Here is a 25,848-nt window from a genome sequence, read left to right on the forward strand (position 1 = left end):
CTTGCCAATCATCGAGTCATATTAATCACAAAGCTTGAGAATAACTCGTAGCGCTGAACAGCTCCAACTCTTCTGATGTCCTTCAGCCAGAGTGATCTTAGAAGCAGTGCCACAGACACAAATGAAAAAGGCTCAAAAATAATCCTCTCTCATAGTCTGTTCCTACTTTAGTTAAGTGTTTTCATACCACTAATAACAACTGCCAGGCTGTACATGCTAACAGTCTGCATCCTGATCCTATTCATATTCCACACAAACTTCTACTTCTCCATGATCATATACATTTAGTATGCTAATTCCTCCATTAATTTTGACCAGAAAAGCTCATTACTCCTTGGCTCCAACCATAATTCCCTAATTGTAAGGGCTACCATTACTTAAGGAAGGGAGTGAAAGGAAGCAGTAAGGATCACCTCAAGGTTCCAAGGGAAAAAAAACAAAGAGAACTTGCTTCGCTCCCCAGCTGACTCACCAGACAAACCTCTCAACCAAAAAATTAGAGAGTCGCTCACTAGTGATGTGTCTGCACCCCAACTATTCCAAGCAAGCAAACCATTGGGTGGTGAACTTCAGTGCTCTGCTAGTCACAGCACACGGGAGCGTTTCAGGCAGTTGGTATCTCAAGGACATAACATGAAGAGAGCAAAGATAGATACTAACACACCCACTGTTTCTTCCTCTTACATGCAATGGATCATAATAGCAATGGGCCACCCTCCTCATGAAATAACAACCAGCAGACCTTAGGAGCACAGGAAGGAGAGCAGTCAAGCAAGAAGTACTTTCCTCATTCTGTTAATCTACTGAAGAGATCTTCGTACGGAAGATCTTCAGTAAAGAACTGCTTACCTAAAATCCTCTTAAACTGAGGGCTTCCCGACTGCTTCAAGCCTTTTTGAGAAAAACATGATCTTACTAATAAGCTCCTTTTTTTCAAGTCATCTCCCAGTGAAAAAGACTAGAGACTTACATATTTAGACTGACGACTGAATTCTCTATTAGACATTTGACATGCTAACCCAACCTACAGGCAGCATACGCTAACAAACCTAGAATTCACCCAAATTCCAGATGGGTTTTAAAGTCCTCTTCAAGATCTCGTTCCTCTGCTTTGCCACTCCAGAAACAAAGGTAGCTTAGTCAAGTGTCTCTGAGCTTATAGTGAAGACATAGCCTTTACCAAACTGCATTAATCATTTCTAAAACCTACAAAGCAAATTACTTGCAAAACAAGAGCTTCTGAGAAGCTCTGATAATTAATCATCCGTTTGCAGGATAGAAGAAAAGTCTTTAAAACATCAACCCTGATAACAGGCTATTCTGTGACCAAGACCTATTATTATCTTCTGCTGGTAAACCCACAGATTCTTAAGACTACCCTGTCTGAAAAGTTTATCAGGCATCTGGCGCATACTAACTGTGGATCTCTAACCAAGACAGCAACAGCTCAGCTTTGTAATTTGCAAGAGCTTCCACAAATCACAGCCGCTTTAATTTTCCTCACCGTCATGCAGCTGCAATGTTATCATCTTGCCTGAAATTAATGAGCTGGAATATCAACTCCTTAGTCAATTTTTCTAAAAGTTAAATACAATGTATTCTCTAAAAGCCATGGGTGCTGTCTTAACTGAGTTAATCTGGACATGGTTAGAAGAGGAAGAAGGCAAATTGGGTTTCCAACCAGGAGAGAGGAATTAATAGAAAAGGACTAAAGGAATTCGCTATTTTCAAAATTCTGATGACACTAACATAATTTCTCCTATTTCAATTCATTTGCTCTTCAATTCGTCTCCAGTTTTACCCTTCTCTTTCCACTTTTATCTTATCCCAAGAAAATATTTATTATGTCCATTTGCATCACTTAGAAAATCACACCTTCAGACTGTTTTAGTAACAATGCACTGTTTCTTAAGCCACATACCAATATATCAGAAAAGTAGTCACATGCAGGATTGTTTTCTTTTAACTTCTGGGTGAAATTTGATGGAAATTCTACAAGCATTAAAGTCTAAAGACATCTTACCTATATTACCCTTTATTTTGTGACTTCTACAGCCGTTTTTTTTACTGAAGATGGAACAACAGCTTTCAACACTACCTAAATGTATTGCTAAACTTCAAGAGGAGTTTAAGGAGCAATTCAAACATTCCTTCCAAAAGCAAACACTATTAAGGGCTAAAAAAATTAGATAGAAGGAAACAGCTCTAAATAGCAGAACTACTAGACTAGCAACTACATTTTAGAATCTTATGTCATATTAGGAGGAACCAAGTTGCTTGAGTCAATACAATAGGAAGACAATATGAACAGTTCTTTAACAGCTTTTTCAATGTAACTCATGTCATCTGAGAAACAGTTTCTGAAAGGCCACTAAAATGCTACCTATATAAATATGCAAGTAAGAAGAAAGAAGAAACATTTTTGCTTGGAACCCATCTCAAGATTATTTTTTTTAAAGAAACCAAAGCCCAGAACACATCACATTGCCTCTTTGAAATCCATGAATTTAGACATGTTAGATGGACAATTAAAAAAAAATATCCCTTCATGAATAGTTAAATACTTACCACTTTTTCAACATCTATTTCCTCTTCACTTGGGAAATCAGAAGCCCCATCCAGAATCTCATCAGCAGAATCATCAGTTTTTTCATCCTCCTCATCATCTTCGTATTCTTCCTCTTCCATATAATCAGCAGGTGTATCAATAGGGGGCATTCCACCCTTTTTGTGACGCTTGGGTTCCTGTGCCCTCTGTTCTGGCGTCAGGAAGTCACCTTTATCTGATCTGTCTGCTTTGTTGTCTGCCTCACTTTTGTTTTCTAAAGCAGGTGCAATGCTGGATATTTTGCTCCAAGAACTGTTGGCATGTATTACAATGTCTTTAACCATTTTCATTTCTTCCTGAGAATCAACAACACCTTGTTCTTCGTTGTTGCTATTTTCCTGCGTGGCTGTGTTTGTTTTGCCTTCCTCAGTATTTACTGCCTTTATTTCTCCCTGCTCTTTTGCAGAACTCGTTTCAGACTTGCTTCCTTTTTTCACTCCTAAGCTTTCTGCTTCTGTAGAGCCCTTGTGCTGCTTTCTTTCCATTTCTGGCTGTACAGCATCACGCTGGCATTCTTTTTTACTGTGAGGCAGTTCAGTCCCTCTCTGTTCCTTCTTGTTCTCCAGCTGTGTATCTTGCTCTTGTTGACTCCGCGACTGCCCAGAACTTGACTTGTTGCTCTCCTTCATCTGTGCATCACCTTCCTGCTCTTTAACTGGTTTCTCTTCCTGTTCAGCAGGCATTTGTGCCTTACCATGGTTCTTCAGCTGCGCAGTCTCCTGGTTACTGAGACCCTGTGGATGTGCACTATCCAGAGGACCAACTACAGACCGATCTGATGATCCACAGATGGTTTCAGAGTTAGTTGAAGTAGTCTCCACTACAGTTTCAGAATGGACAGAACTATCTTTCTCATCAGTGACTACTTCATTTTCCTCGTCGTTTGGCTTTTCACTGATGTACGAATGGTCAGATGATATGACATCTGTGGAAACATCATGCTGAAGAGAAGATTCATCACAAGAGCTCTCAAGAGCCGTTGCATCCTTTTCCACTGTCTCTAACACGGTGGAATTTTTACCAGGTGTGACTGTGCCAGACACTGGCTCTTCAACATTATTTGGCTGGCTTACTGGCACCTCATTTTCTTCTTGTTTGCTATCTGACACTGTGACCTCAGACTCTGTAACTTCAACTTCCTCTGAGCGCAAAGGCTTCCCCGTCTCCTTCTGCTGAGCAGCACCTGAGTCATCTTTCTGGCTTATTTTCTTGGAATCCTTCTTCATCTGAAGAGATGCAAAATGGTGAAGAATGGAGTTTGGCACAGTCTTCTGTCCTGGGAGCTGAAGTAAAGCAAAGCTACCGGACTGTAAAGGGATGAGATTAGCAGTTGAAGCTGGCAGAACACCTGAGCTGCACGTTATTTTTGACTCCGAGGCTGTTTGATTTGTCACGTTGCTGGCAGCAGGAGGAGAGATCCTCAGAGTCAGAGTGCCTGCTTGTGACACAAAACTTGTTACTGAAGGAAGAACAGAGGATGCTTGAGTGACTAGATTAGACGTAGGGGATAACTTAGGTCCTGCAGTTTGTGAAGCTGGATTTGTGGCAGGAGAAGTGGAAGACACAGAGGAAGGAGATAGAGGTGACTCAGGCAGCTTAGCAGGTGCAGGCAACCGAATTCCTACAACGGATCCTGTGAAGAAAAGAAAAGAAAGTATCAACATATACTTCCCCACATCATTTTTTTCTTTCAGTTTTAGCATTTGATGCTGTACCAGAAGTAGCCAGCTTTCTCAAGGATGACAATGTAATGAGGTGTTTTAACATTTTCTCAGTACTGAATAAAAAAATATAAACTGTTGAATTTTTATGCAGAACACGCCAATAAAATACATGAGGTGGCTACTTTAGAATTAACAGACTTACTATTAAGTTTTCTCTTTTTTTTTTTTTTTTTTTTAATGAAAAAAGCACTGCATTTAGTTGAGGCTCTGTTTATTTCATTCTTTCCCATTTACTGGAAAAAAGGGAAACCATGGATTTTTCTTAAATAAGCACAGAGAATACTGCTTAATTATGTTTTTCGCTCCTAGAAAGAGACTTCTACAGAGGAAAAACTATGACAAGATTATGTGATTATACCCCTATATTTTTTCACCTTAATGAACTCCTTGGTGCATTTTATTAGATTCCCAACTGGGAATTCCATTTAAAACACAGCGGAAAAATATGACCACTGGCAGCTAGCCTCTGGTAACATCAAAAACCCCAGATCAGAAAGGATCTTCAATGCACTTTTTGGCTGGTTCTTCTTCACAACTCATGCTCAGACCTCAGCTAAGGCACAGGATTATCTTCACTCTTCCCTCCAGTTTTGTCATCTACTGCTCTTGCTCTCACATCTCTATTTCCCACACCATTTTGCCTCCTTCTCCCCCATATGCTTCTTCATAAAGGAGAACAGAGAAAGAAATCTACTATGAAGTGTATACAAAGAATCCCGTATTTATAAATGTTTTATTTGCAAAATGTATGTACAACAGTACCCTCAACAAACATCCTACCTATTCTCTGCTGGACACCTGCAATTTCTAACTCTCCCAACCCTGCCTTCAACCATGCCCTGAGAAAAATTTGAAAATCAGTTTCCTCTCGCACTCTAGAGAGGAAAAAGGCCAGTGATTTTATACTGTTACTGTAACACTTGATCTGGGTATTTATTGTGAACGCGCTAAAAAATGCAAAACCAAACAAAAAAAGGCAGCACATCTAAAAAGACATTAAATAACACCTTGTTCTCTTTAAAAGTATCTCCAGCAAGTGTGATTTTTCAATTATCGCATCCACAGAATTTCCTTTAAGTGATGACAGCTACTGTGTGTGCATCTCCTTTGCCACGTGTGGAACTTGCTCCCACACAACTCCCAAATGCTGGCAACTTAGCTGTGAAGCGTGCTTTCTGCGTCTTAGACACACGGTATTTTTGTTGCATTACATCTGAATAAATACACTTAATGTTTTTACTCACACAGAACCAAATCAGACTCTATTGGTTTTCGCAGGAGTAATGAGTATCACAGAGATGATATTACACGGTATTTCTGGGTAACACCACTCAGTTGAGAAAGAAAACAGACTTTTTACCTGGATTGCGGAACATCACTGGCTGCACACTGGGCTGGGCACTGGGCTGGGTACCTGGAGCTCGAAACTGATGCAGGGGGACAAGCTGAATTATCTGTCCGTTAGGATGTCTGAACAAGTTCACTCCACCAGGGCTCCTGAGAGGCTGAAGGATCATCCTCTGCCTCTGAGGAACCTGCACATTGTTTAATGGTCGCAGAGTAGGAGACGTCTGATGCACTGGAATCAACAGCAATCGAGGTCCTACACGTTTCTCTGTTCCAGGAGAGATCTTTGGGGGCGTCTTATTTAGAGCTTGTGGAGTAGCATCTTCTGAATGTTTTGAAAAGTTACATAAAATTGGGTTAAGAAAACATCTTACAAATCAGACATTATCTGCAAAAAAGCAAGCACAGATGTTTTGGAAGCAACTGGATCTTTGAACACGTGAAGGCACATTATACCAGTATCTTTGTATGTCTATCCACAGAACACACTCTGAACTGAACAAACCAGGCCAGAACATACTTTGTCATGCAGTTCTGTCCACCTTTCTCAACCATGAATCAGAAGACCTCCATGTAAAGATGAGAAGGTAATTCCGTACCTACTTCTTCGATTCTACACCAACAGTGACACTGTAGCAGTCATAGCGGGAAGTGCACTACACATTTCTACAGGACAAGAAATGATGCTAGGCTTCCAGCTCATTTCATAGCAGTCACTGACTACACAGCTGCATTTTTTCCTTCTCTACTGGCTTAGGCTGGAATAAAACAAGCAAGTTAAGAGATTACATTTCTCATCCTATTTTGGAAATAAGGGTGAGGCAAGTGAATCTATATTTAACGTAGGTTTTACAGTTGCAGACTGTTCCAACTATGAGCCAGGCAGGAAAAAAGCAAACATTTGCAGGAATAGGCCAAAGCACCTGAGCCTTACCTCTTTTTGGAGCCAGTGAAGGAGTTGGCTTAACTCCTGATAATATAATGGGAACAGGGCTGATGGAGGAAGTTGGCGTGGTCACCACCGATGTAGCTACTGCAGTTGTTAGCACAACTGTAGAAGTGGATGTTGTGACGACGGGACAAGTAATTGTTGGCGTTGTTACTACAGTAGCGAGTGTCACTGTTGGTACCGGTGCAGCAATGGCAGTTGCTTTTATTATATTCACAGTGGCAGTAGGAGTGGCAGGGGAGGAAGTAGTACAAGTGTTGATTCCAGGTGTTGCAGAAGCACCTGTAACTGTAATTGCAGGAGGAGAGGAGGCAGGTTCACTAGCTCTTGTCTGGCTAGGAGCAGTCACAGTAGATGCTGCCACACTGGTGCTTTCTACAGTTACAGGGGAAGTGGTGATGGCTGTAGTGACCCCGGGAGAGACAGTGCACTGAGCTGGAGACGGCCGTGAGGGAACCACAGGAGCAACAACCATTATTGGTGTCGGCTTGATATTGAACTTCTGTGACGGCCCTGATGGAGGCTGGCACGTGCTCACTGCAGGAATCTTCTGCTGCAGAGCTCCAACTTTGTTCATCACGAACTTTGTGAACACACCACCAGGTGAGGGTCGAGGAGCTGCAAATAAAAACTTGCAGGTCAAAATTTTAATAACTCCCTCTTTGCCTTTCATGAGGTGCTACAATTGTCATTTCAGCATGAATTTGGGTCTCCATTCTCCTTAAGAGTAAAATGTAATTAATTTGAAACCCTTATGGGAGTCCTGAATATGCTTTACATATTAGAAATATATTTGCTTTATTTTACTTCTACAGCATGCTGTTACATTTCCTCCTGGCCAGAACGAGGTCCTGAGGTATTACATTCTCATAAAACTAGGAACAAACAAATTGCTAGGCAAAATCATGAGCTCAAACTACTTTCTAAATGTCAAATTCCTCCCCTAACAGTTTTTATGATCTTCCTGTTCTCACCGCTTCTTGATTTTCATCCCCCTTCAACTGTATCCATGCATTACACAGCCACAGAGGAAGGGGGAAGAGAGAAGGTTTGCCACTTCCCCTTCTCATCGCAGTGACATTTGTGCGGCTGACGACTGGATGGGACAAATTCAACCAACTGGAAGTAACCACTATTGGGAAGCTCCTTCCCCACATCCCTTGCTCTCCAGGGATCAGAATACTGCATCTCCATCACACTCCAGCTGCCTACAGATGAGGAGTAGAAGCTGGATATACAGTACAACAACGCAGAAATTATCAGGCAAGCCCAACTTAAGTATTGTAGTTATTTCTGTGTAAAGATAGCATCTTTAGCTCAGGCTGTGCCAGAACATTTAAATCACACATGCAATGATCGCTTCACCCATCAATGAAATGCAGCCACCTTTCCAACACTGCATAAATACCTAACACAAGTTTTTTTTACAGGAAAAGTAAAACAACACAACCATTTACAGTGCAAGGAACATCTAGGCAGAAATAGAGTAATTCATCAAAATGAACATTTTGCCAGGACACAGGTAACATCCTTTTCTCTTGTGAAGCTTCTTCAGATCTTTAATGAAGATGTGGGAATGGGCGGATGGGCACTAGATCTTCACTTACTTTATTTTTTTTTAAACTCATGCTACACACAGTATTTAAGAGCAACTTCCTCTCCTGCCACGCTGGGTAACCATTTCAGTACCAACTCAGACACAAGTACCAGATGCTTCTTCTGATATTCCTTTTTTTTTTTTTTAAACTCAAAGTGCTGACTAAGTCCAACCCTGTTTAGCTTGTGAAATCCAATGAGATTACAGGTCAGTGTGGTTATCGGCTGCACACCTGTTCTTTTGCTAATCCAGATTTGGACCTTCTTGTCTTTCACTGTGCTGCTTCACGCATCTTTGCTGGTCACATGAATTCCAATTGTAAGTGTGACATCAAAAAAACAAACAGCGAAGAACCACAGATTAGAGTGATCCTTTTACTTTAACCTTCATTTTAAGTTCAACCAATGTTTGATGAAAGCAATTAAAAATCACAGTATGGAAACTCTCAAAACAAAAATCCAAGTTTAGCACTGTGTATCTGCATCCACTCTTCCTTGTCTCTTGAAAATACGCTCTAGTAGTATTAGTAAAATCACTGAGAGTCAACATTTGTGGTCTTATTCTGAAGTCAAAACAAAACTTTCTGCTTTAAAGAGGTTATTTATTGCAGAGGCAGTTTAGGTGGCAACTCAGCCAAAGGCAGCAGGCACTGTTGCAAAGAAATCAACAGCAACGCTGTACACTCGCTTTTTATTTCAGCTTCACGCAATTCAAAATACAGTAATAAGTTCCAACCTACCTATCTGTCTCTGTGCTGGGACATGAGCTTTCAGAGTCGTCACAGTGGGGGTTGAAGTAGTGCTGGTGGAAGATGTAGTTTTGGGAGGTGATGCTGTGGGCACCTGGACTGATGGTGTCCCAGGAGCAGCTGCTTTAGCATTGGATGCTACCTTGGAGATCACAGTACTGAGGGTTGAGATATCAAGTACTGTGGGTCGCAGCCTGCCTGTGATATAAGCAGCTAGCTGATTGGCAGGATGTAATGCCCCCATCTGTCCCAAAAGCAGTTTGGCCTGAGGATACCTTTTATCATTAACCTGAAAAAAGTGGAAAAGGGAAATTTTGTGAAAAGAATGCTAATGCACTGCCTCTGGAGAGGCGTTTCAATCCAGGGGACTTCCGAGTGTCCTTTTCAAAAAAAAAAAAAACATTGCAATTCAAAATGGGAACTCCTGAATACCTCGCTGCCCAGGGGAACTTCAAGCAACTCTGTTATTATCTCTGTACTGCAGGTTATTAGATGCTACTTGGACTCTCATAGAACCACAGAGTCCAAAGGAACATGAGAAATCACTGAAACTAAGTACAGTGAAGCTAGCACATCGTTTTCTTGTCCTTTACTTATGCTAAAGTCCTGAGTAAAAATGTTTTTCCAAATTCAAGGACAATTTTAGATAGAATTCTCCCACCTAATCAATACCTAGCTTTACAGAAGAATACTTATGTCATATACACTGGGACAAAACTCTAAAGTTTGCAAAAGTTTTGTCAGCTTTTTTTTTTCTCATCTGTACTGTCACTTGATACTGAAATTAAGGTATTCACAGTTGACTAACTTCATATCAGAGTTGTAGTTGTAACTGACTGCACAGGAAAGAAGAACCTATTTTTTCCTGGATGGCAGGCTGCAAGCCCAGTTGTCAATGGGAAGTTTCACACTGATTTGGTTGGCAGTGTTGCATTTTAGTTTCAGGTTGTTTGCTAATACCCTCTAAAAGCCAAAGGTATTTATTTAACACACTGTAATGAAAAAGGTCCTTACTCTTTTTACTGATCAACTAACAAAAAACAAAACAAACAAAACAGGAAATCTCTCCCTAAGCTTCTCTTTATTCTCATTTTCTGATTCATATGCCTCCAGTGAAAGTGGTGTTACCATAACCACAGAACATCTCTGAAAAAGAAAGGCATCCTAGCCCTACAGCTCCTACCACCAATTCGTAACAGCAAGCTGGCAGCATCAAACTGCAGAGAAATGACTCACTTTCAATTTAGGATTATGAAATCTCTTGATGACCAACATATCCTCGAAGATGAGGCAGGTTATTAGGGAAGATTAACAGTAACTGTAGCAAAAAGCAACTTACTGTTTACAGTTTCCTTTTAAAAAGTTTTGTCCCAGTGTACAAACTTCCTCTGAAAATATTATTTCTGTGGCTTCTAACAGCCACTCGTTTGGAAGAATTATCTGCCAATGCACCTGCAGGGAGTTTTCCAAAGCTCCAAGAAGATCTTGAGAAAAATTCTGTACTTGGGTCACCCAGACCCAAATGGCCAAAAGGCCTCCCTAAATCACCAAAGCTCAGACTCGCAATCAGATTTCTTGTTACTGTGCTAATCTTGAAAGGGACAAAGTTACGGAAAGGCAGAAACGCCACTGGATATGAAGAAACCTTGTTTGGGCAGGCAAAAGACTATGTAGACAAATTAAGGAGTGTTTTTTCTCTCTCCCCTTTAAGGGGTTCTAGGACACTGGAGGAAACTGAATCTAATCTCCACAGTAAAGGCAGAGGGACCCACCTGAATCAAGCCTGAGGGGCTCATATTATCTTTGCGTTTGTAGACAACCAGCCTTCCTGCAGGAGAAACCCCTGCATAAAAAGGCAAGCCTTTGCCCCCATGCAACTTCTCCCGTAGCTCGTCCACTGTGTCTGCCCGCAAGAACTTTAGATTTTCTGTTTTTTTGCTTGACGGCACTCCACTATCGGGAGTCTCCAAGACAGGTGTCTCAGGCTTTTCATCTGTGTCCTGGTAGGATGGCACTGAAATTTTCACTCTGGAGGAGTACACAGGAGGGTTGTTTTCATCCTGGGCCTTGTATTCCGAAGCCAATTCAATAATGAAGCTACCCACTTTGAGGCACTGCGGCATGTTACTGTTGATATGCTGTGATAAGATGGTCAAGATCTTATTGCAATCTTCCTCCCAGTTGCAGTCAGAGATAATCTCGATAAGTTTGGTTGGTCCACCAGGAGTGGTGTGATGAACATAGGAGGCGGAGGAAGAGTCCCCCTCACTATGGGAAGACCACCAGCTTTTCTCTGAGAAAGAATTGAAATAGGTTTCTGCAATACTATGGCATTTTAATCACCTGGATATTCAAACAGTTTTATTCTGCCCACCTCCACCCTTGTCTCAGCTGCAGGGCAACAAAAAAAAAAATGCTCAAAGCATCTCTTTCCAGATGAGAGCTTCAAAACAAGCAAAAAATGCAAAACTAAAACTATTTCTCACAGTTCATTCCCTGCAGCCACACTAGGTTGTATCCCATTGCATCTCACAAGCTAAACAAAGCTGGGTTGTTTCAACATATGGATGTAACATCTCCAAGCAACACCAACATGCAGCACAAAGCATTGCTGGTTATTCAAGAGATGGCACATTTCCGTTGGAGTAAGAAAAGGACGAGTGTCCCATAAGGGCATTAGGGGCAAACAAGCTGTGAGCAGAACTGTCTTTTGTGGAAGATGTGTAACCGAAGCATGACCTTTGGCTGTCATTAGAGATCCAATATTACTTTTTCAAAACTGTAAGGATGTTGAGCCCTGTGTCCTGGACTTTTTCATTTTGACCTACCAATTCATCAGCATTTTCAACTAGTTGCATTATTTTTCCATTCCCATCCTTAAACACAGAGTGCTGTTGCATACATTAAACAGTGAAAAAAAAACAAATCAGCTCAAAAAGGCAGCTATATTTCATTAGTGGATGACACAACGCCTGGAGTACATGCCTCATTTTAAGATTCGAAATGTGATTTGGGCTACTTCAGACCGAAAGAGGACACAGATGTCTAACCTACTTCTTTATGAACTACAAACTAAATTCAGTATAAAGAATCACAGAATCATTAAGGTTGGAAAAGCCCTCCAAGATCACCTGGTCCAACCATCCCTACCACCAATGTCACCTACTAACCCATGTCCCCAAGCACCACATCCAGCCTGTCCTTGAACACCCCTAGGGACGGTGACTCCACCACTTCCCTGGGCAACCCATTCCAGTGCCTGATTGCTCTTTCTGAGAAGAAACGTCTCCTCATTTCCAACCTGAACCCCCTAAACCTCCCCTGGCACTACTTGAGGCCATTCCTTCTAGTCCTATCATTAATTATCTGTGAGAAGAGGCCGATCCCCAGCTCCCCACACCTTCCTTTCAGATAGCTGTACAGAGCAATGAGCTCTCCCCTGAGCCTCCTCTTCTCCAGACTAAACAACCCCAGTTCCTTCAGCTGCTCCTCACAGGACTCGTGTTCCAGGCCCTTCACCAGCTTCCTAGCCCTTCACTGGAAACAGTCCAAGGCCTCGATGTCCTTCTTTTAGTGAGATGCCCAAAGCTGAGCACCGCACTCGAGGTGTGGCCTCACCAGAGCAGAGTACAGGTGGACGATCACCTCCCTAGCCCTGCTGGCTGCACTATTCCTGATACAAGCCAGGATGCTGTTGGCCTTCTTGGCTGCCTAGGCACCACTGCCAGCTCCTGTTCAGGTGAGCATCAGCCAGCACCCCCAGATCCTTTTCCTCTGCACAGCTTTTGAGCCATTCTCCCCCAGCCCTGTAGCGCTGCATGGCATTGTTGTGGCCAAAGCGCAGGACCCAGCACTCGGCCATGTTGAACCTCATGCCACTGGCCTCTGCCCATCGACCCGTCCTGTCCAGGTCCCTCTGCAGGGCTTCCCCACCCTCCGGCAGATTGACACTTCCCCCCAGCTTGGTGTCGTCTGCAAACTTACTGAGGGTGCACTCAGTTCCTTCACCCAAATCATCAATAAAGATATTAAAGAAGGTGGGCCCCAACACCGACCCCTGCAGAACACCACTGGTGACCAGACACCAGCTGGATTTTGCTCCATTCACCACCACTCTCGGGGCCTGGCTGTTCAGCCAGTTTTTAACCCAGCACAGAGTGTGCCTGTCCCAGCCACGGGCTGCCAGCTTCTCCAGGAGAATACTGGGGGAAACCGTGTCAAAGGCTTTGCTGATGTCCAAGTAGACTACATCAACAGCTTTATATAGATCACATTTAATGTACTGCAAAAATTCAATGCAAGCTTTCCGCTTGAGCTAAAAAGAATTCAACACCCAGCAACTCCAGATAAAAGTAGACACTTCCTTGTCCCATACATTTCTAGGTGGAGAACACAAAGGTCCCAGCCTCACAACACCACTTAGATATTTATTAATCTTTCAGCAACTACAAAGTAATGTAGGTGGAGGGGGGACGGGAAACAACACCCAACACCCTGCACCCTGTGGTCTCCATTCCTTCATAAGCCTCCGATTACCATTCTCGACGACAAGTCTGCTATGTAATACTCTCTTACACTGCTAAACAAGCTACTGCAATAGTGGTCATCTTAACCTCACAACAACAGCGAGTAGTGGATATTTAGCCTGCTGTATCTCCCACGTGACACACATACAACTGCTTAAGAAAACAGGAAACTACAAGCACAATGTAAGATTTTTATTGGCGACTGCTGCAGTAACTCCCCTGGGCAAATCAACTTCTGTTTCATCAATAACTAAGTTTTACTTTTTTAAAGCAAGGAACTACCAAGAGGCTGAATTATACTCAAGACTCAGCTCTTACCTCCACATTTATCTGGTTCTTTGTTTATCTCACAGGCTTCTTTCTTACAAGATTCTTTCTTAACAGATTCTTTCTTAGGTAATTCTTTCTTTGAAGACTCTTTCTTAGAAGACTGAAGTCCTTGTTCATATATCTGTGGAAGAAAAGCAATGTAAGAAAAATTCTCATCTTGTGTATCCTCTTCCACAATAAAATCACATCACAACATAAACCAGTCCATCTACTATCACCCAGAACCACAGAGCATACTTTACCTTTGACAGTAACACAACTTTCATCTTAGAATGGCTCTTTGAACAACGAGCATTTAAGCCTCACATGACAATGTGAATGCAATAATGTCAATTTGACAGACAAGACAATTTCTATCATGGTAACAAGACAAGTTTACCAGCACTGCATGGTGATTTAGATTCCACAGCTCTATCACAGTTAAATAAAAGCCAGGTCTTCATGTCATATAGGAATTCCTGAGGAAAAATTCTTCACATTTCCCCAATCTCTGCCTGTTAAATGATACACTGTGACTTTTTACCTTTATAAAAGAACTCTGTGATTCCTTTTGGTCTTTTTGTTGCCTTTTTTCATCTTTCCCATGTTCATATACTCGGACCCTTGCACAAGTCATCATACTTTCAAAATACAAGTAGACAGGATCCTTGTCCTCCTCTCGAATCTACCCAAAAAAAAAGAAAGGAAACCTCTCCATTCTGGATGCAGAAGACTTCAATAGCAAATGTCAAAAGAAAGTTCTAGCATTTAAAGCGGATTCTTCTTCCTTAGTATCATAGACCAGACTACATCATGCTCCCAAATTATATACTCTTTTATATGGGGGAAGAAAAACAGTAAAAACAAAACAACATTTAGATACTTTTCTAAACAGGGGAGATTGTCTTAACTATTACACTTTGCTTAACTAATATACATTAAATAGCAACTCTGATATATTTGTTTTTTAAACATAACTAGACTCAACCCTACTTCTATTCTTCCTCTACTGCTATTGTTGCCTTTGTTACATAAAGGTGAGGGGAGAGGCAAAAACAAACTCCTACGACACAATGAAGCTTGTGGCAAGAACAAATAAACCTCTAGAACTTCACTGAACCCTTTGTGTCTGTATCACAATTTCTTTCCCTCAATTAATTAATTAGATAACTACATTATGCAGCTAGTCACTTATACAAACATTACAGGACAAGCAATCATTTTCCCAGAATAGCATATATTGCTGCATTTAAAAAAAAATAAATGAGGTTATTAGCAAATCACAATCACCTTTTGCTACCTGTATATTGCCACACTCAATTCCCAACAGAAGATTGCTATAATTTAAGACTTAAACACGGTCAATTCATCCTAACTTATCAACACACCTACCAGCAGCAGATCTTAAGCTTCCATCTTAATTTTATCTAAAATGTACAGAAGTTTTTGGCAGCGTTTGTTTAAATTTTCAGTGTAAAAATAGAAATAAAAATCCAACAAATCTCTTTTCCCTTCTTACCACTGGGTTGGGTTTAGGAGTATATACTCTTCCTGTTTTCACTCCACTGGAAGATCTGTGTTTGGTAGAAATCAAGACTTCTGGGCTGGGCAGTACTGCAGGTTTAACTGGTTCAATAACAGATGGTGTTGGGATGTAAATTGGTTCTGGATCTATTTCGCCTTCTACTTTCACCCACAATGGACAACTCCTGATTGGCTTTTCTGGCTCTGAGTCACAGATAGCTAGAAAAACAAACAAACAAAAAATTAAGTCAAAAATAATCCAACAGGACAGTAACAGAAATTTTAGTATGAATCTAAGGCCTAACCATGTACCAATCACTAATTCATAATGTCAAAAAAACAGAGAATCACAGAATGGTTTGGGTTTGAAGGGACCTGAAAGATCACCCAGTTCCAACCCCCCTGCCCTGTGCAGAGACACCTCCCACCAGACCACGCTGCACAAAGCCCCATCCAGCCTGGCCTTGAACACTTCCAGGGATGGAGCATTCACAGCTTCCCTGGGCAACCTGTTCCACTGCCTCACCAGCCTCTGAGTAAAGAGCTTCTTCCTTATACCCAATTTAAATCTACCTTCTCAGTTTAAAGCTGTCATCCCTTGTGCTATCACTACTGGTGTATTTTCCTGTCTCAAATTCTAGTCAAAAGTGACAGGGATTTGTCCACAAATAAGAGGAAATGAAAATTAGAATTATTCTAGAGTAACCACTGTTTCTCAGGAGGACTGTGATAGCAGATAAGGAAAAACACTAAAAAATAGGTGATCCTTGTTGACAGGAAATGCTTAAAAAAGACAAACATCCAAAAAACATACCTTATAACACAGCTCTACAAAATAGTTTATTTACTCCAGTGCTAAAATAACTACTAGAAAGAAACTGAAAACGTACTTTGTCAGTTTCTAACATTTTTCTGAGCAAACCTAAGGCTAGATCTAAAACTAATATGAATTATTATATTTCCACAAGTCAGTGAAATTTGCTGCTGTGTACAGGAATCGAAAATATGGCACTATAGATGCTCATTTGGTAAGAGGGAGAGAAAGAGCACTAAGACAGTGAAGATTATCAACAGCTGTAGTATCAGCTACCTCATACCCTTAGTCTTTGAAGATGTTTGAAGAGTTGAACAAGAGTTTAAATTATCAAAAAAAAAAAGCTAGCTATAGATACAAGATAAACATTATCTTGTTTATCTTGTATAGCTACAAGATAAACACCTCAGTAGTGCCAAAAAGAGTGTAATAATAAAGGGAAAAGGTATGATTTCCTGCTAGTCAGTTATACCAAAACAGGTGTTGCAGAGGTCTCAGAGCTTGCTCCCATTTCTGTGTTTAGTAATGGGACTACTACCATGACCTAAATAAATTCCATGACAAGACAGATAATTTCAGCAAAGCAAAGAAATTGCTTTTGTCCAGCAACACTCACTGTATTCCACTTTTTTTCTCTTCTTCTTATCTTTCTGCTTCACCTCATCTTCGTCTCCTTCGCCCTCTTCTGCTGCATCTTCATCCTCTTGCTGTTCTTCTTGTGTTCCATAAAACACAAGACTTCCACGCACAGCCTTTTTCAGGATCTTCTTATGTTTTGATCCTCCCTTCACCAACAACACTTTTCTCTTCAAGCAAGTGCAACCAAACATACAGTCTGGCCTGCGGCAATGGGTAGGCTGACGTTTTTCCAGTGCTAGACTGGCACATATACAGCCCAGTCGGCAGAAATCGTTATTGCAAGGAGGTGCTCGTCGTCTTATTATTTTATGGATGGGTTTGTTTTTGAGAGAAGCCTAAAAAAGTTTTAGACAGTAAGTATACACTTGAAATTTTAGTAAGATGAAGTCAAGCATATGCAAAATTGCTATTTGAAGTTCATTCCGAGTAAGGCCTACAACTATATGATTTATCTATGAAAATTTGTCAGCTATATGGAAAAAACAGAATGGGGGGGAGTTGAGTTAGTCCTATTGAAAAAAAGTGACTAACAGTAAGAAAGTGCAGTTACTGAATAGCAGTTGCATTAACCAGATTTTTTTACGGGGAAATTTTGAGGTAATTAACAACTACTGATTCATTTCAATATGCTATTAGTACATTTAGTATTTTCACATATGTTAAGGCAACAATTTTCAGCTTTCAATGAAAAGGTCACAAGACAAAGGAACATCATGCTTTATCCCGCTTCTTACCAGCTTCGGTCTTATTTTCTGCATCTATAGGCAGCTTCATTAAGTGCAGAGCACTGGAAAAGCAACAGTACAGAAAGGAATGAAACTGCTAAGGATCTACCTGAGCTGTAAGCAGGGTTGCCAGAGAAATGTCTGCTCGTTCTTCTGTAATGTAGGTCCGTGGTTTGCCATCCCAGAGAGCACAGTCCTCTAAGTCCATTAATTTCACTTGAGATTTAGACAAACCTGGCGGACGAGCTCCTTGTTGTTGTTGTGGTGCTTGGCGAATACTTATCTGTTTTGGCAGTATATTTTCATCCAGAGCCGGCACCAGGAAACTATCTCCTTGGTTAGACGAAGTGTTATTTGAGAGAGACTTAGCACTCGTTTTCCCTGATGCTGAAAAGTTCTGTTTCTGCTTGGCAGAAAAAGGTGAAGGCAGTATGGGCTTGTAGGATGACTTTCCTCTGTTTGATGTCTGTCTGTTTTGAGTCTTTGACTTCCTGGAGGTAGATGACATAGAAACAGGCTTGAACGTGTAAGATGTGGATGGAATTATGGTGGATTGCTTCTTTAAAACACTGTCTAGTGTTCGCACATAGCTGGTGCTCTTGGTGGGAAGCTGATACACCACAGGAGAAGTGGGAGTGCTAGAAGAGAATCCCATACTTGTTTCCATCAGCTTCCCTTCGTTTTCCAGGTACTCATCCAGCTTGTCACTACAGAACGCTGAGCGATTCTTCAAGGAACCTTCTGAACTGCCACCTAAATGAACCAAGACCACATTAACTACCTCATAGGAAAGCACACTGACAGATAGGAAAGCACATAGAGCAATTAAACGATATAGAACAAGTAAATACCTGTTAAAAATGTATACAGTTCCTTTAAGAGTACAACACACAAAAACCAAATATAACTCACTCTAAAACACAGCCAACTGCGTGAACAACTGTTTTTGTAGAGATTTTGTACGTGCATTTGTTCACAGAAAGAGTCAGTCTTCAACACGCAGTGCTTCTATACAACTTACTCTGTTTGTCCTAAACATCTAGCCTAGCTACTAACACCAGAATCAATATGGAATACCCCAATACAACGTAGCATAAAAGCGCAGAGAGTACAACACAGGTATTTTATCTGAATTCCCAGTAGGAACTGGTAAATTGTCAAATACCCACTTCTCCCTAAGACAGGGCGAAGTAATTCTTTCTGTAAGACATATTTACTCTAACTGAAGTTAAAAAACCACCAATACAAATGAAGATTACTTTACGCCATCAAGGTCCCCAAGGCAGTAGAGTTCTGAAATTACCATACTTCCCCAAACAAAACCAAAACTGATGATCAAAAGCAAAACTATTACAGCTTTGATCTTCACTCAAACCTCTGTAAAACAGAATATGGTTTTGTTTAGTGGGGTTTTGTTTGCCTTTTTTTTTTTTTTTATTAAATCATACTCAGTAAGTTTCAATTTTCCCTTCATAAGCATCCATTTTTGACTACTCACAGAAGTAGTAGCAATAAATTCTTCATTCACAGCAGTTTCAAAAATACAAAAATAAATCTCTCATTAAGATACACATGATACTCGAATTGAAATATCTATCCAAGTTCAAGAAAGGGGCCACACATTGTAAATATACGCACTGATCTCACTGATTAATTTTTTCCTTTTTATATTTCTACCTTCATTTCTAGAAGCACCATGAAGTTTCCCTCGCCAGCCTTTGATCTTTGTGAAATCATTTGTCTTTCCTGTTCTGGAAACGAAAGGAAATCCAGTATCTGGAAAAGAAGAAAACTAGCCTCAGTGTGTAAATCAAGACTGATTGTAGTAAGTGTCTTAATAAACTATTCCTTTATATTATTCCAAATAAATTATTCATTTTCAGGGATAGATAAACAATAATAAATCAAGAAGGCAGAATAATGCTTTTGTTTGTTTTTACAAAGTAATTAACAAAGGCAAGCTTCCTGTACAGATCTGTCATAACAATACATTTTTCTATCTTATACAAAAGATATCCTCCCTGGTATTTTCAATTTTATTCCCCTTCCCTTACCCATGGTATAAGCAGTTGCTTTCAAAATGCAAATAGACAAATTAGCTATTTACCAGGCTTAGAACAGGACATGTAAGTTTCGAGCTCATGGGGAAAGATTTGAGTCTCTCTCCCCCCAATACAGAAATGACTTATAGGAGCTGCAGAAACTTCATTCAATACTTGCTGTTATGTCTGATTAAGCACAGTATCAGTTAGTGGTAGACACAGAGAATAATCACAAAGGTAAACACTGACAGCTGTCAAATTATCCATCAGCTCTGGGTGTTAAATTGTCACCTAGAAATACTACCAGGGTTCATTGTGGGCGTATATTGTTAGTCTAGAAATAATTGCACTTGACACTGAGCTGAGAATAGAGTCTGCCTCTTTTGCAGTGAAAGCAGTTCTGAGATACAAGGTCTGCCCCTCACCGGCTCCAAAAACAGTACAGGGAGAAAGGATAGTACAGTACAGTAATCAGAAAGAGACACAGGAATTAACCATCCCTGCACTTTGTCCAACAAACAAGTTTATTGTTAAGAACAGTTATCTACCAACAGTATTAGACTCAAAGTTGCATTATAATGAGAAATGTGTGGATACTAAGATTTTATTTTTTTTAAAGCGCAATTTCACAACACTTTTGTAACAAATAACTATCATTAAATATGAAACTAGATGTTCTTTAAAGGATTTTGGTTATGGGTTTTCTTAGCATTCTACCCACCTGGAGAATTGGGGTTTGTTCCTGGATAGCTCCACAAATTGTAATTTGAGTAGGAAAGAGGAAGTTGCACACCCAGGTATTTCAAGTCAATGCTCATTGTTGGGTCCACAGAATTCAACTTCAGTCCCACTGCAGGAGGCAATTATTAGTGTCAATGCAACAAGATATTGGGGGGGGAGAAGTGAAGATATTTATTAAAATGACATATTAAGTTATATATTGGTTTCTAGCATTCACCCATGTTTTAAGAGATACAGAAAGACCATTGGTGACTCTAGCTGTTACTTATCATGGATTTGCAGCAGGTGTGAATCAAAGAGCATTTTACAGGGATGGAAATCAAGAAAAAAAAATGAATGACTTGATATTTTTTTGATTGCTACTGAAGTTTCTGCGGAAATTTAGCAACCAGAATAACAACGTTCTATTCATTTCCAAAATAAACGTGTTTTTGTTGTTTTTGGTTTTTTTTTGTTTGCCTTTAGAAAGTTAGCACCATTTACAGCCTTGAAGGCTAGAATTACTCCCTGAACGAAACCAGTTCACTATTCGAGCTATTTTTGTGCAAAAGTACATGCCACACACCACTCACAGTTCAGTTTCAACCAGCAATGAGAGGCGAGAGTAAACCACATTTTACTTTTGAATAAATGGGTGGGGCGTGAGATGACGATATAAAAACAAAGTCATATTCAGTATTCAACTCTCTCAGGACCTCAGTAGCCCTTTTTTTTTTTTTTTTTCTCCCCCACACTATCCTTACATCCTTACAGATAAGCTTGAAATTAGGTATCCTGTCTTCTCAGCACTTTGCAATAAATCACCTTTCTTACTGGGGGGGAGGAAGCACAGGGAAAATGAAACTAAACAGTCTTGTTGATTAGCACCACAAACACCTAATTGCCTGTTGAAATCTTCCTTCATCGACTCCCCCAGAATGATTAAATTGAAAGACTTGACTTAGCCACAACAGTTATCTTTATGAATCGGTAAGGATACAGGAACACTGGACACCGAGAGGAAGAGGGAACTAGCTAGTAAAATTTGACTTAGCACCTTTTTCAAAAAATTATTACATGGTGAATTCAAGAAGTGACTGCTGTCAATCAAATTCAGCTCAGTCTGGAGTAAAGAATATTTATTTAGATTTTTAGCTAGAGAAACCTACGGAGGTTGCTTCTGTTGCCAACAAGTCTAAAATTATTGTGCTAAATATGCACTTTTTGAAATAAAAAAATGTATGACTTGACAGCGCTTAAGACACGCAGAGTGTATCTGCTGAAACCTTGTGTTGGTAGCGCACATTTATGCTCATAAGTGGCAACACAGTCACCTGATTATTGGCAGCCTGCAAACAATCAACATGGAACAAGTCTCAGATGTGGCAGTTAAAAATGAACATCTTTATCAAAGACAGTCGAGTGAGATGCACAAATCTACATAGCAAAAGAGAGCAGCAAGTCAATCTAGCGTTTTGTATAAAAACATGTCAACTGCCAAATGTCAAGATGGCATCTATTTCTATTCAGAGTGAATTTAAAATAAAAAGGCAAGAGTACACAGTTTATGTTTCTTGACATTTCATTTGAATTATTCTGTCACCTTCAGCAAGAGGCCTAGGTTTGTTTAACACTTGAACAAAAATAAAAGCATTACCCATACACAAAATGGGATTATTTCTGTTTAGGGTCATCAAATAAAAAAAAAAAAAACAAAAAACACACAAAAAGCAGAGAATGACTCCAACATGAAGCACATCATGGAGTGAACACTGACAGCCTGAAGAGAATAAATGCTAACAGTAAGTGTATGTCTGTATGGACAGCACCGAACATGACAGGTGAACTATCATTTTTATCATTTTCAAGTCATCCCCAGAGTACTGCTAAGTTTCAGCTGCTGTAGTCAAATAGTAGCAAATTAAGAACCTCCTCCTTAATAATTGTCTCCTCTCTTCATCAGTGGCAGCTGCTAACTCTGAAACATGATGCCAGACAACAGTGCCTTTGATTTTCAGGAACGTGCTAGGGGTTTCAAATTAGCTCAGAGAGAAGAGGCAACCCATCATGCTGAAGTGGCAGTACTCCAGCAGAGGCTTTCTTCCTAACGTGCTACAGTTGCCTTCCCATCTTTCAGAAGCATCTCCTCCTGCAATCCCAACGCCTGGCAAGATCTTTAGGACCACCTCTTCCAACACATGCTGCAATCCATCCTGTATCTTAATCCTAGTCCCCATGGGAAGTACTGATGGTTTCCTAGCAAACCTGGAGTACTTCTCTTTTCTCTATCTGATGACTACGTCCATCAGTTTCATTTTCAGCAAATAGAAAAAAAAAGTGACAGGGCAAGGGGCAGTGGCTTTGAACTAAGAGAAAGGAGATTTAGATTGGACGTTAGGAAGAAGTTCTTCACTGAGGGTGGTGAGGCACTGACTCAGATTGCCCAGAGAAGCTGTGGATGCCCCATCCCTGGAAGCGTTCAAGGCCAGGCTGGATATGGTTTTGAGCAACCTGATCTAGTGAGAGGTGTCCCGGCCCATGGCAGGGGGTTGGAACTGGGTGATCTTTAAGGTCCCTTCCAACCTAAACTATTCTGTGACTCTGTGATCTTGTTTCATTCACACTACATCCAGGGCAGACCTCTATGAGCTCTCTACTGCTCTTCTTGATGGCTTTGTAAAGGTAGAAGAAGGGAACATCAGCTCAACACTAACAAGAAGCAAAGGCACCCCCCTGCAAACAGTTGCAAAAATTGACGCATTTGATGTCACCACACACGTGCATGAACCATTTGAGACAATCCATAGTTCTTCAGAGTAGAAACTCTGTCAGAACCCAAAATAAATAGCATCAGAGTCAAGATCAGTATTTGGAGTCACAATTCCTACAGCATTACAATTATACATGAGAAATTCAGGACCTGATCCTCCAGAGCACGAGGTACATGCTGCTTCAATTTGGATCCGTTTCTTCACCAGCTGCTCTGATGCCTATGCCAAAGCCATCAGTCTCAGGACTGGCATCACCAAAGACTTTCAACATCATCAGTAGAGAGAATAAGTTCTGTTGTGTACATCCCTGACTTTCTCCTGTCTGACCTCAGGACAAAACAGCATAAGAGAGCCTGCAAGCTGCAAGTACCTTGTTTGGCCCTTCTATGTGACTAGTGGACCTGGATCTACAGCAACTCAAAAAAGCAGACTACAACAGCAGAAAAGTTGTCTTCGTTAAGTGTTTCTGGATTTCTAGCTCCATCTGCTCCCTACAAGGGCAAACTCCTTACAGAACAGGCATGGCCTGAAGTCTGAAGGCTCACCATCTTCTACAAGAGGCATATAATGCCATGAAGCCTCTTGCAGTATGTGTATGAGATTAAAACATCTTTTGCTTCCTCCATCTCTTCTGGTTACCAACATAAATGTGTGAAAACAAAAATATCTTTACTGGCTGGTTGAAACCACTTTTAAAGCCTCTAAGAAAAAATTCGGTCAGATATTTTAGATTTTCTGTCATTGCCACAAGCAGCAAGAGGGCAACTGACTGCAGTTTCAGACAGTTTTCCTTTTATATTCTCCTACTTGTACATACACCCACCTACATTGCTGAACAACCAGTGTTTGTAAAAAATAACCAACACCAGATGTGAATGATATTAGACATACATGGTATTATATCCAGTAGGAAACTATCAACTCTGTATGACTGAGTGTAATACACAACCAGCTGCAACAGCATCCACACTGCACACCTACCTTCCTGAAGACTAGGATGTATTACTTGCTTATGCCTTAAGGTTTTCAGCTCTTCCATCAATTCCTTTTCCAGTACTTGTATTCTTGCTTGGCAATCTGCTCAAAAAGTAAAATGAGACAATGTGTAAAAAGCATTTAATGTGCAAAAAAAAATGACTTAAATGTTTACATTTCCAGTGTGCCCTCACAAGCTCCCTTACTGTGATGAACATTCACTTGCAAAGAAAAAAAAAAGTACCTGGATCATTTGTAGTCAGCAAGGGAGCCTGAAGGTTCTGTGACTCTTCTCCTCCAGCTCTATCAACAGTGTGAATGTCAAGAGCTTCCTACACACATAAAGAGCCTTGAATAAGATGCCTCAAAAACACTGACTTAGATGCCAACTAAGCCACATGAAGTATCATTGTAATATTCCAAATTCAAGACTGTTAGACAAATAAGTATGCATTATTTTATACAGAACCCTAGATCCCAGTATTTCTCCAGAAATCATTAAGTAAGACAATGTCATAATTAGCTTAGGGACAAGATAATAGCTCTGGAAGGAGGCCATAACTCTCACAACTCATTTTAAAAGAGAACATACCTTCTGCTTCTAAGTACAAAGAGATTGAAAATGATACATTTTTAAAGAGTTTTGAATTTTACTCAAACCAGTTTGGTCTTACCTTTGATGCAAAGGACACAAAGAGGACGCCATCGACATCTTCAAGGTCTGGCTTAACATCCGGAAGGATGCTCCCAGGCCCCAGAGGGCTGTTCTTGCTCGTTATTACAGGTTTCCCTAGACCTTTAGGAGGCCGACCAGCTTTGGAGATTTTCAGTTTCCGCGGCCTTCCTCTTTTAGTTGTACCTGATGACATGGCGTTTTGATTGCTACCAGCGCCTTTCATGGACACAGGATTCTTCAGTATTCCAGGCTTTTTTCTTCCACAGATCTCTTTATCTGAAAAGTGACAGCTTACAGAGCCCCTGAGATTAAAATTAGGTGATTTAGATAGAACCCATTGGGCCTCTTTGATTGACGAGTATTTCTGCGACAGTTTACTCCCAGGAGATATTTTTTTCATAGCTATCTCCTCAGTTACAGGGGCTGCATCTGTGCAGGAATCTTTGTGATTTTCAAAACAAACAGGCAAAGAATCCAGTATTGCACTCAAAGGGGATTTATCCTTCTTGCAAGAGGACAGCATGGTCTGCGGCAGCTCAGAGATCTTCACTGTGCTCTTTGTGACTGCACACGGTTCCAAATAGACTACGGGCATCTTCCCACTATCCAATTTTAACATTTTTGCTTTGGCAACACCTGAAGGACTGGTTAGCATGCGCTTCCTAGACCTGAATTCTCCATCATTCCCATCTGTTTCACTGCGCCTCCTCAGGCGTTTTTGTAGGATGGGATCATCATCATCAGTGTTGGAATACTCATCAGTTTCTTCATCTGTGTCTTCCTGTTTCACAGTTATTCCTTGTGTGCAAATACTTGTCTCGTAGTCATAATCATCGACCGGCTCCTCTTTAATGACTACATTGAAGTGTCCATTTGGGTCCACTGGGGATGCTACTCGGGAACTGCTTTTGTAGCTGCTAGTAATGGGACTGTGCAGGGGGAAAGGGGAAAAAAAGTAAACACAGACCTGTATCAAATCTCCTCCTCCACCAAAATTCTACCATTTCCCATAACCCTCTCTTTATGTATCAAAAAAAACTTCCAAAATACTCCCAGGCATGAGTCTGCTAAAGAAGCTGTCATTTACAAGCTTTCCTTTTAAGCAGTAAGCATTCAAACAAACAAAAAACAACATAAGGCATCACTGAAAACAA

The 25,848-nt window shown here is 40.7% G+C and overlaps 1 protein-coding gene across 8 annotated transcripts in view; it reads right to left on the bottom strand.

Annotated features, from left to right (window-relative positions):
• The window catches only part of MGA (MAX dimerization protein MGA), a 64,253-nt gene that overhangs the window by 21,785 nt on the left and 16,620 nt on the right, over positions 1–25,848 (bottom strand). For 7 of the 8 annotated variants that reach the window (XM_084288528.1, XM_084288527.1, XM_084288524.1 and 4 more), the window contains exons 3-17: positions 24,693–25,623; positions 24,263–24,350; positions 24,025–24,120; positions 20,274–20,402; positions 19,188–19,286; positions 17,620–18,263; positions 16,763–17,120; positions 15,328–15,551; positions 14,353–14,493; positions 13,818–13,950; positions 10,746–11,266; positions 8,965–9,262; positions 6,614–7,246; positions 5,693–6,004; positions 2,569–4,241 (exon numbers count right to left, since the gene is read on the bottom strand). In XM_084288528.1, the coding sequence (XP_084144654.1) occupies positions 2,569–4,241; positions 5,693–6,004; positions 6,614–7,246; positions 8,965–9,262; positions 10,746–11,266; positions 13,818–13,950; positions 14,353–14,493; positions 15,328–15,551; positions 16,763–17,120; positions 17,620–18,263; positions 19,188–19,286; positions 20,274–20,402; positions 24,025–24,120; positions 24,263–24,350; positions 24,693–25,623 (6,280 nt within the window). The remainder of the gene's footprint in view (positions 1–2,568; positions 4,242–5,692; positions 6,005–6,613; positions 7,247–8,964; positions 9,263–10,745; positions 11,267–13,817; positions 13,951–14,352; positions 14,494–15,327; positions 15,552–16,762; positions 17,121–17,619; positions 18,264–19,187; positions 19,287–20,273; positions 20,403–24,024; positions 24,121–24,262; positions 24,351–24,692; positions 25,624–25,848) is intronic. The other variant, XM_084288530.1, reaches the window with a different exon arrangement.

Source organism: Netta rufina, assembly GCF_964035555.1.
Source record: "Netta rufina genome assembly, chromosome: 5".
Classification (NCBI taxonomy): Eukaryota; Metazoa; Chordata; class Aves; order Anseriformes; family Anatidae; genus Netta; species Netta rufina.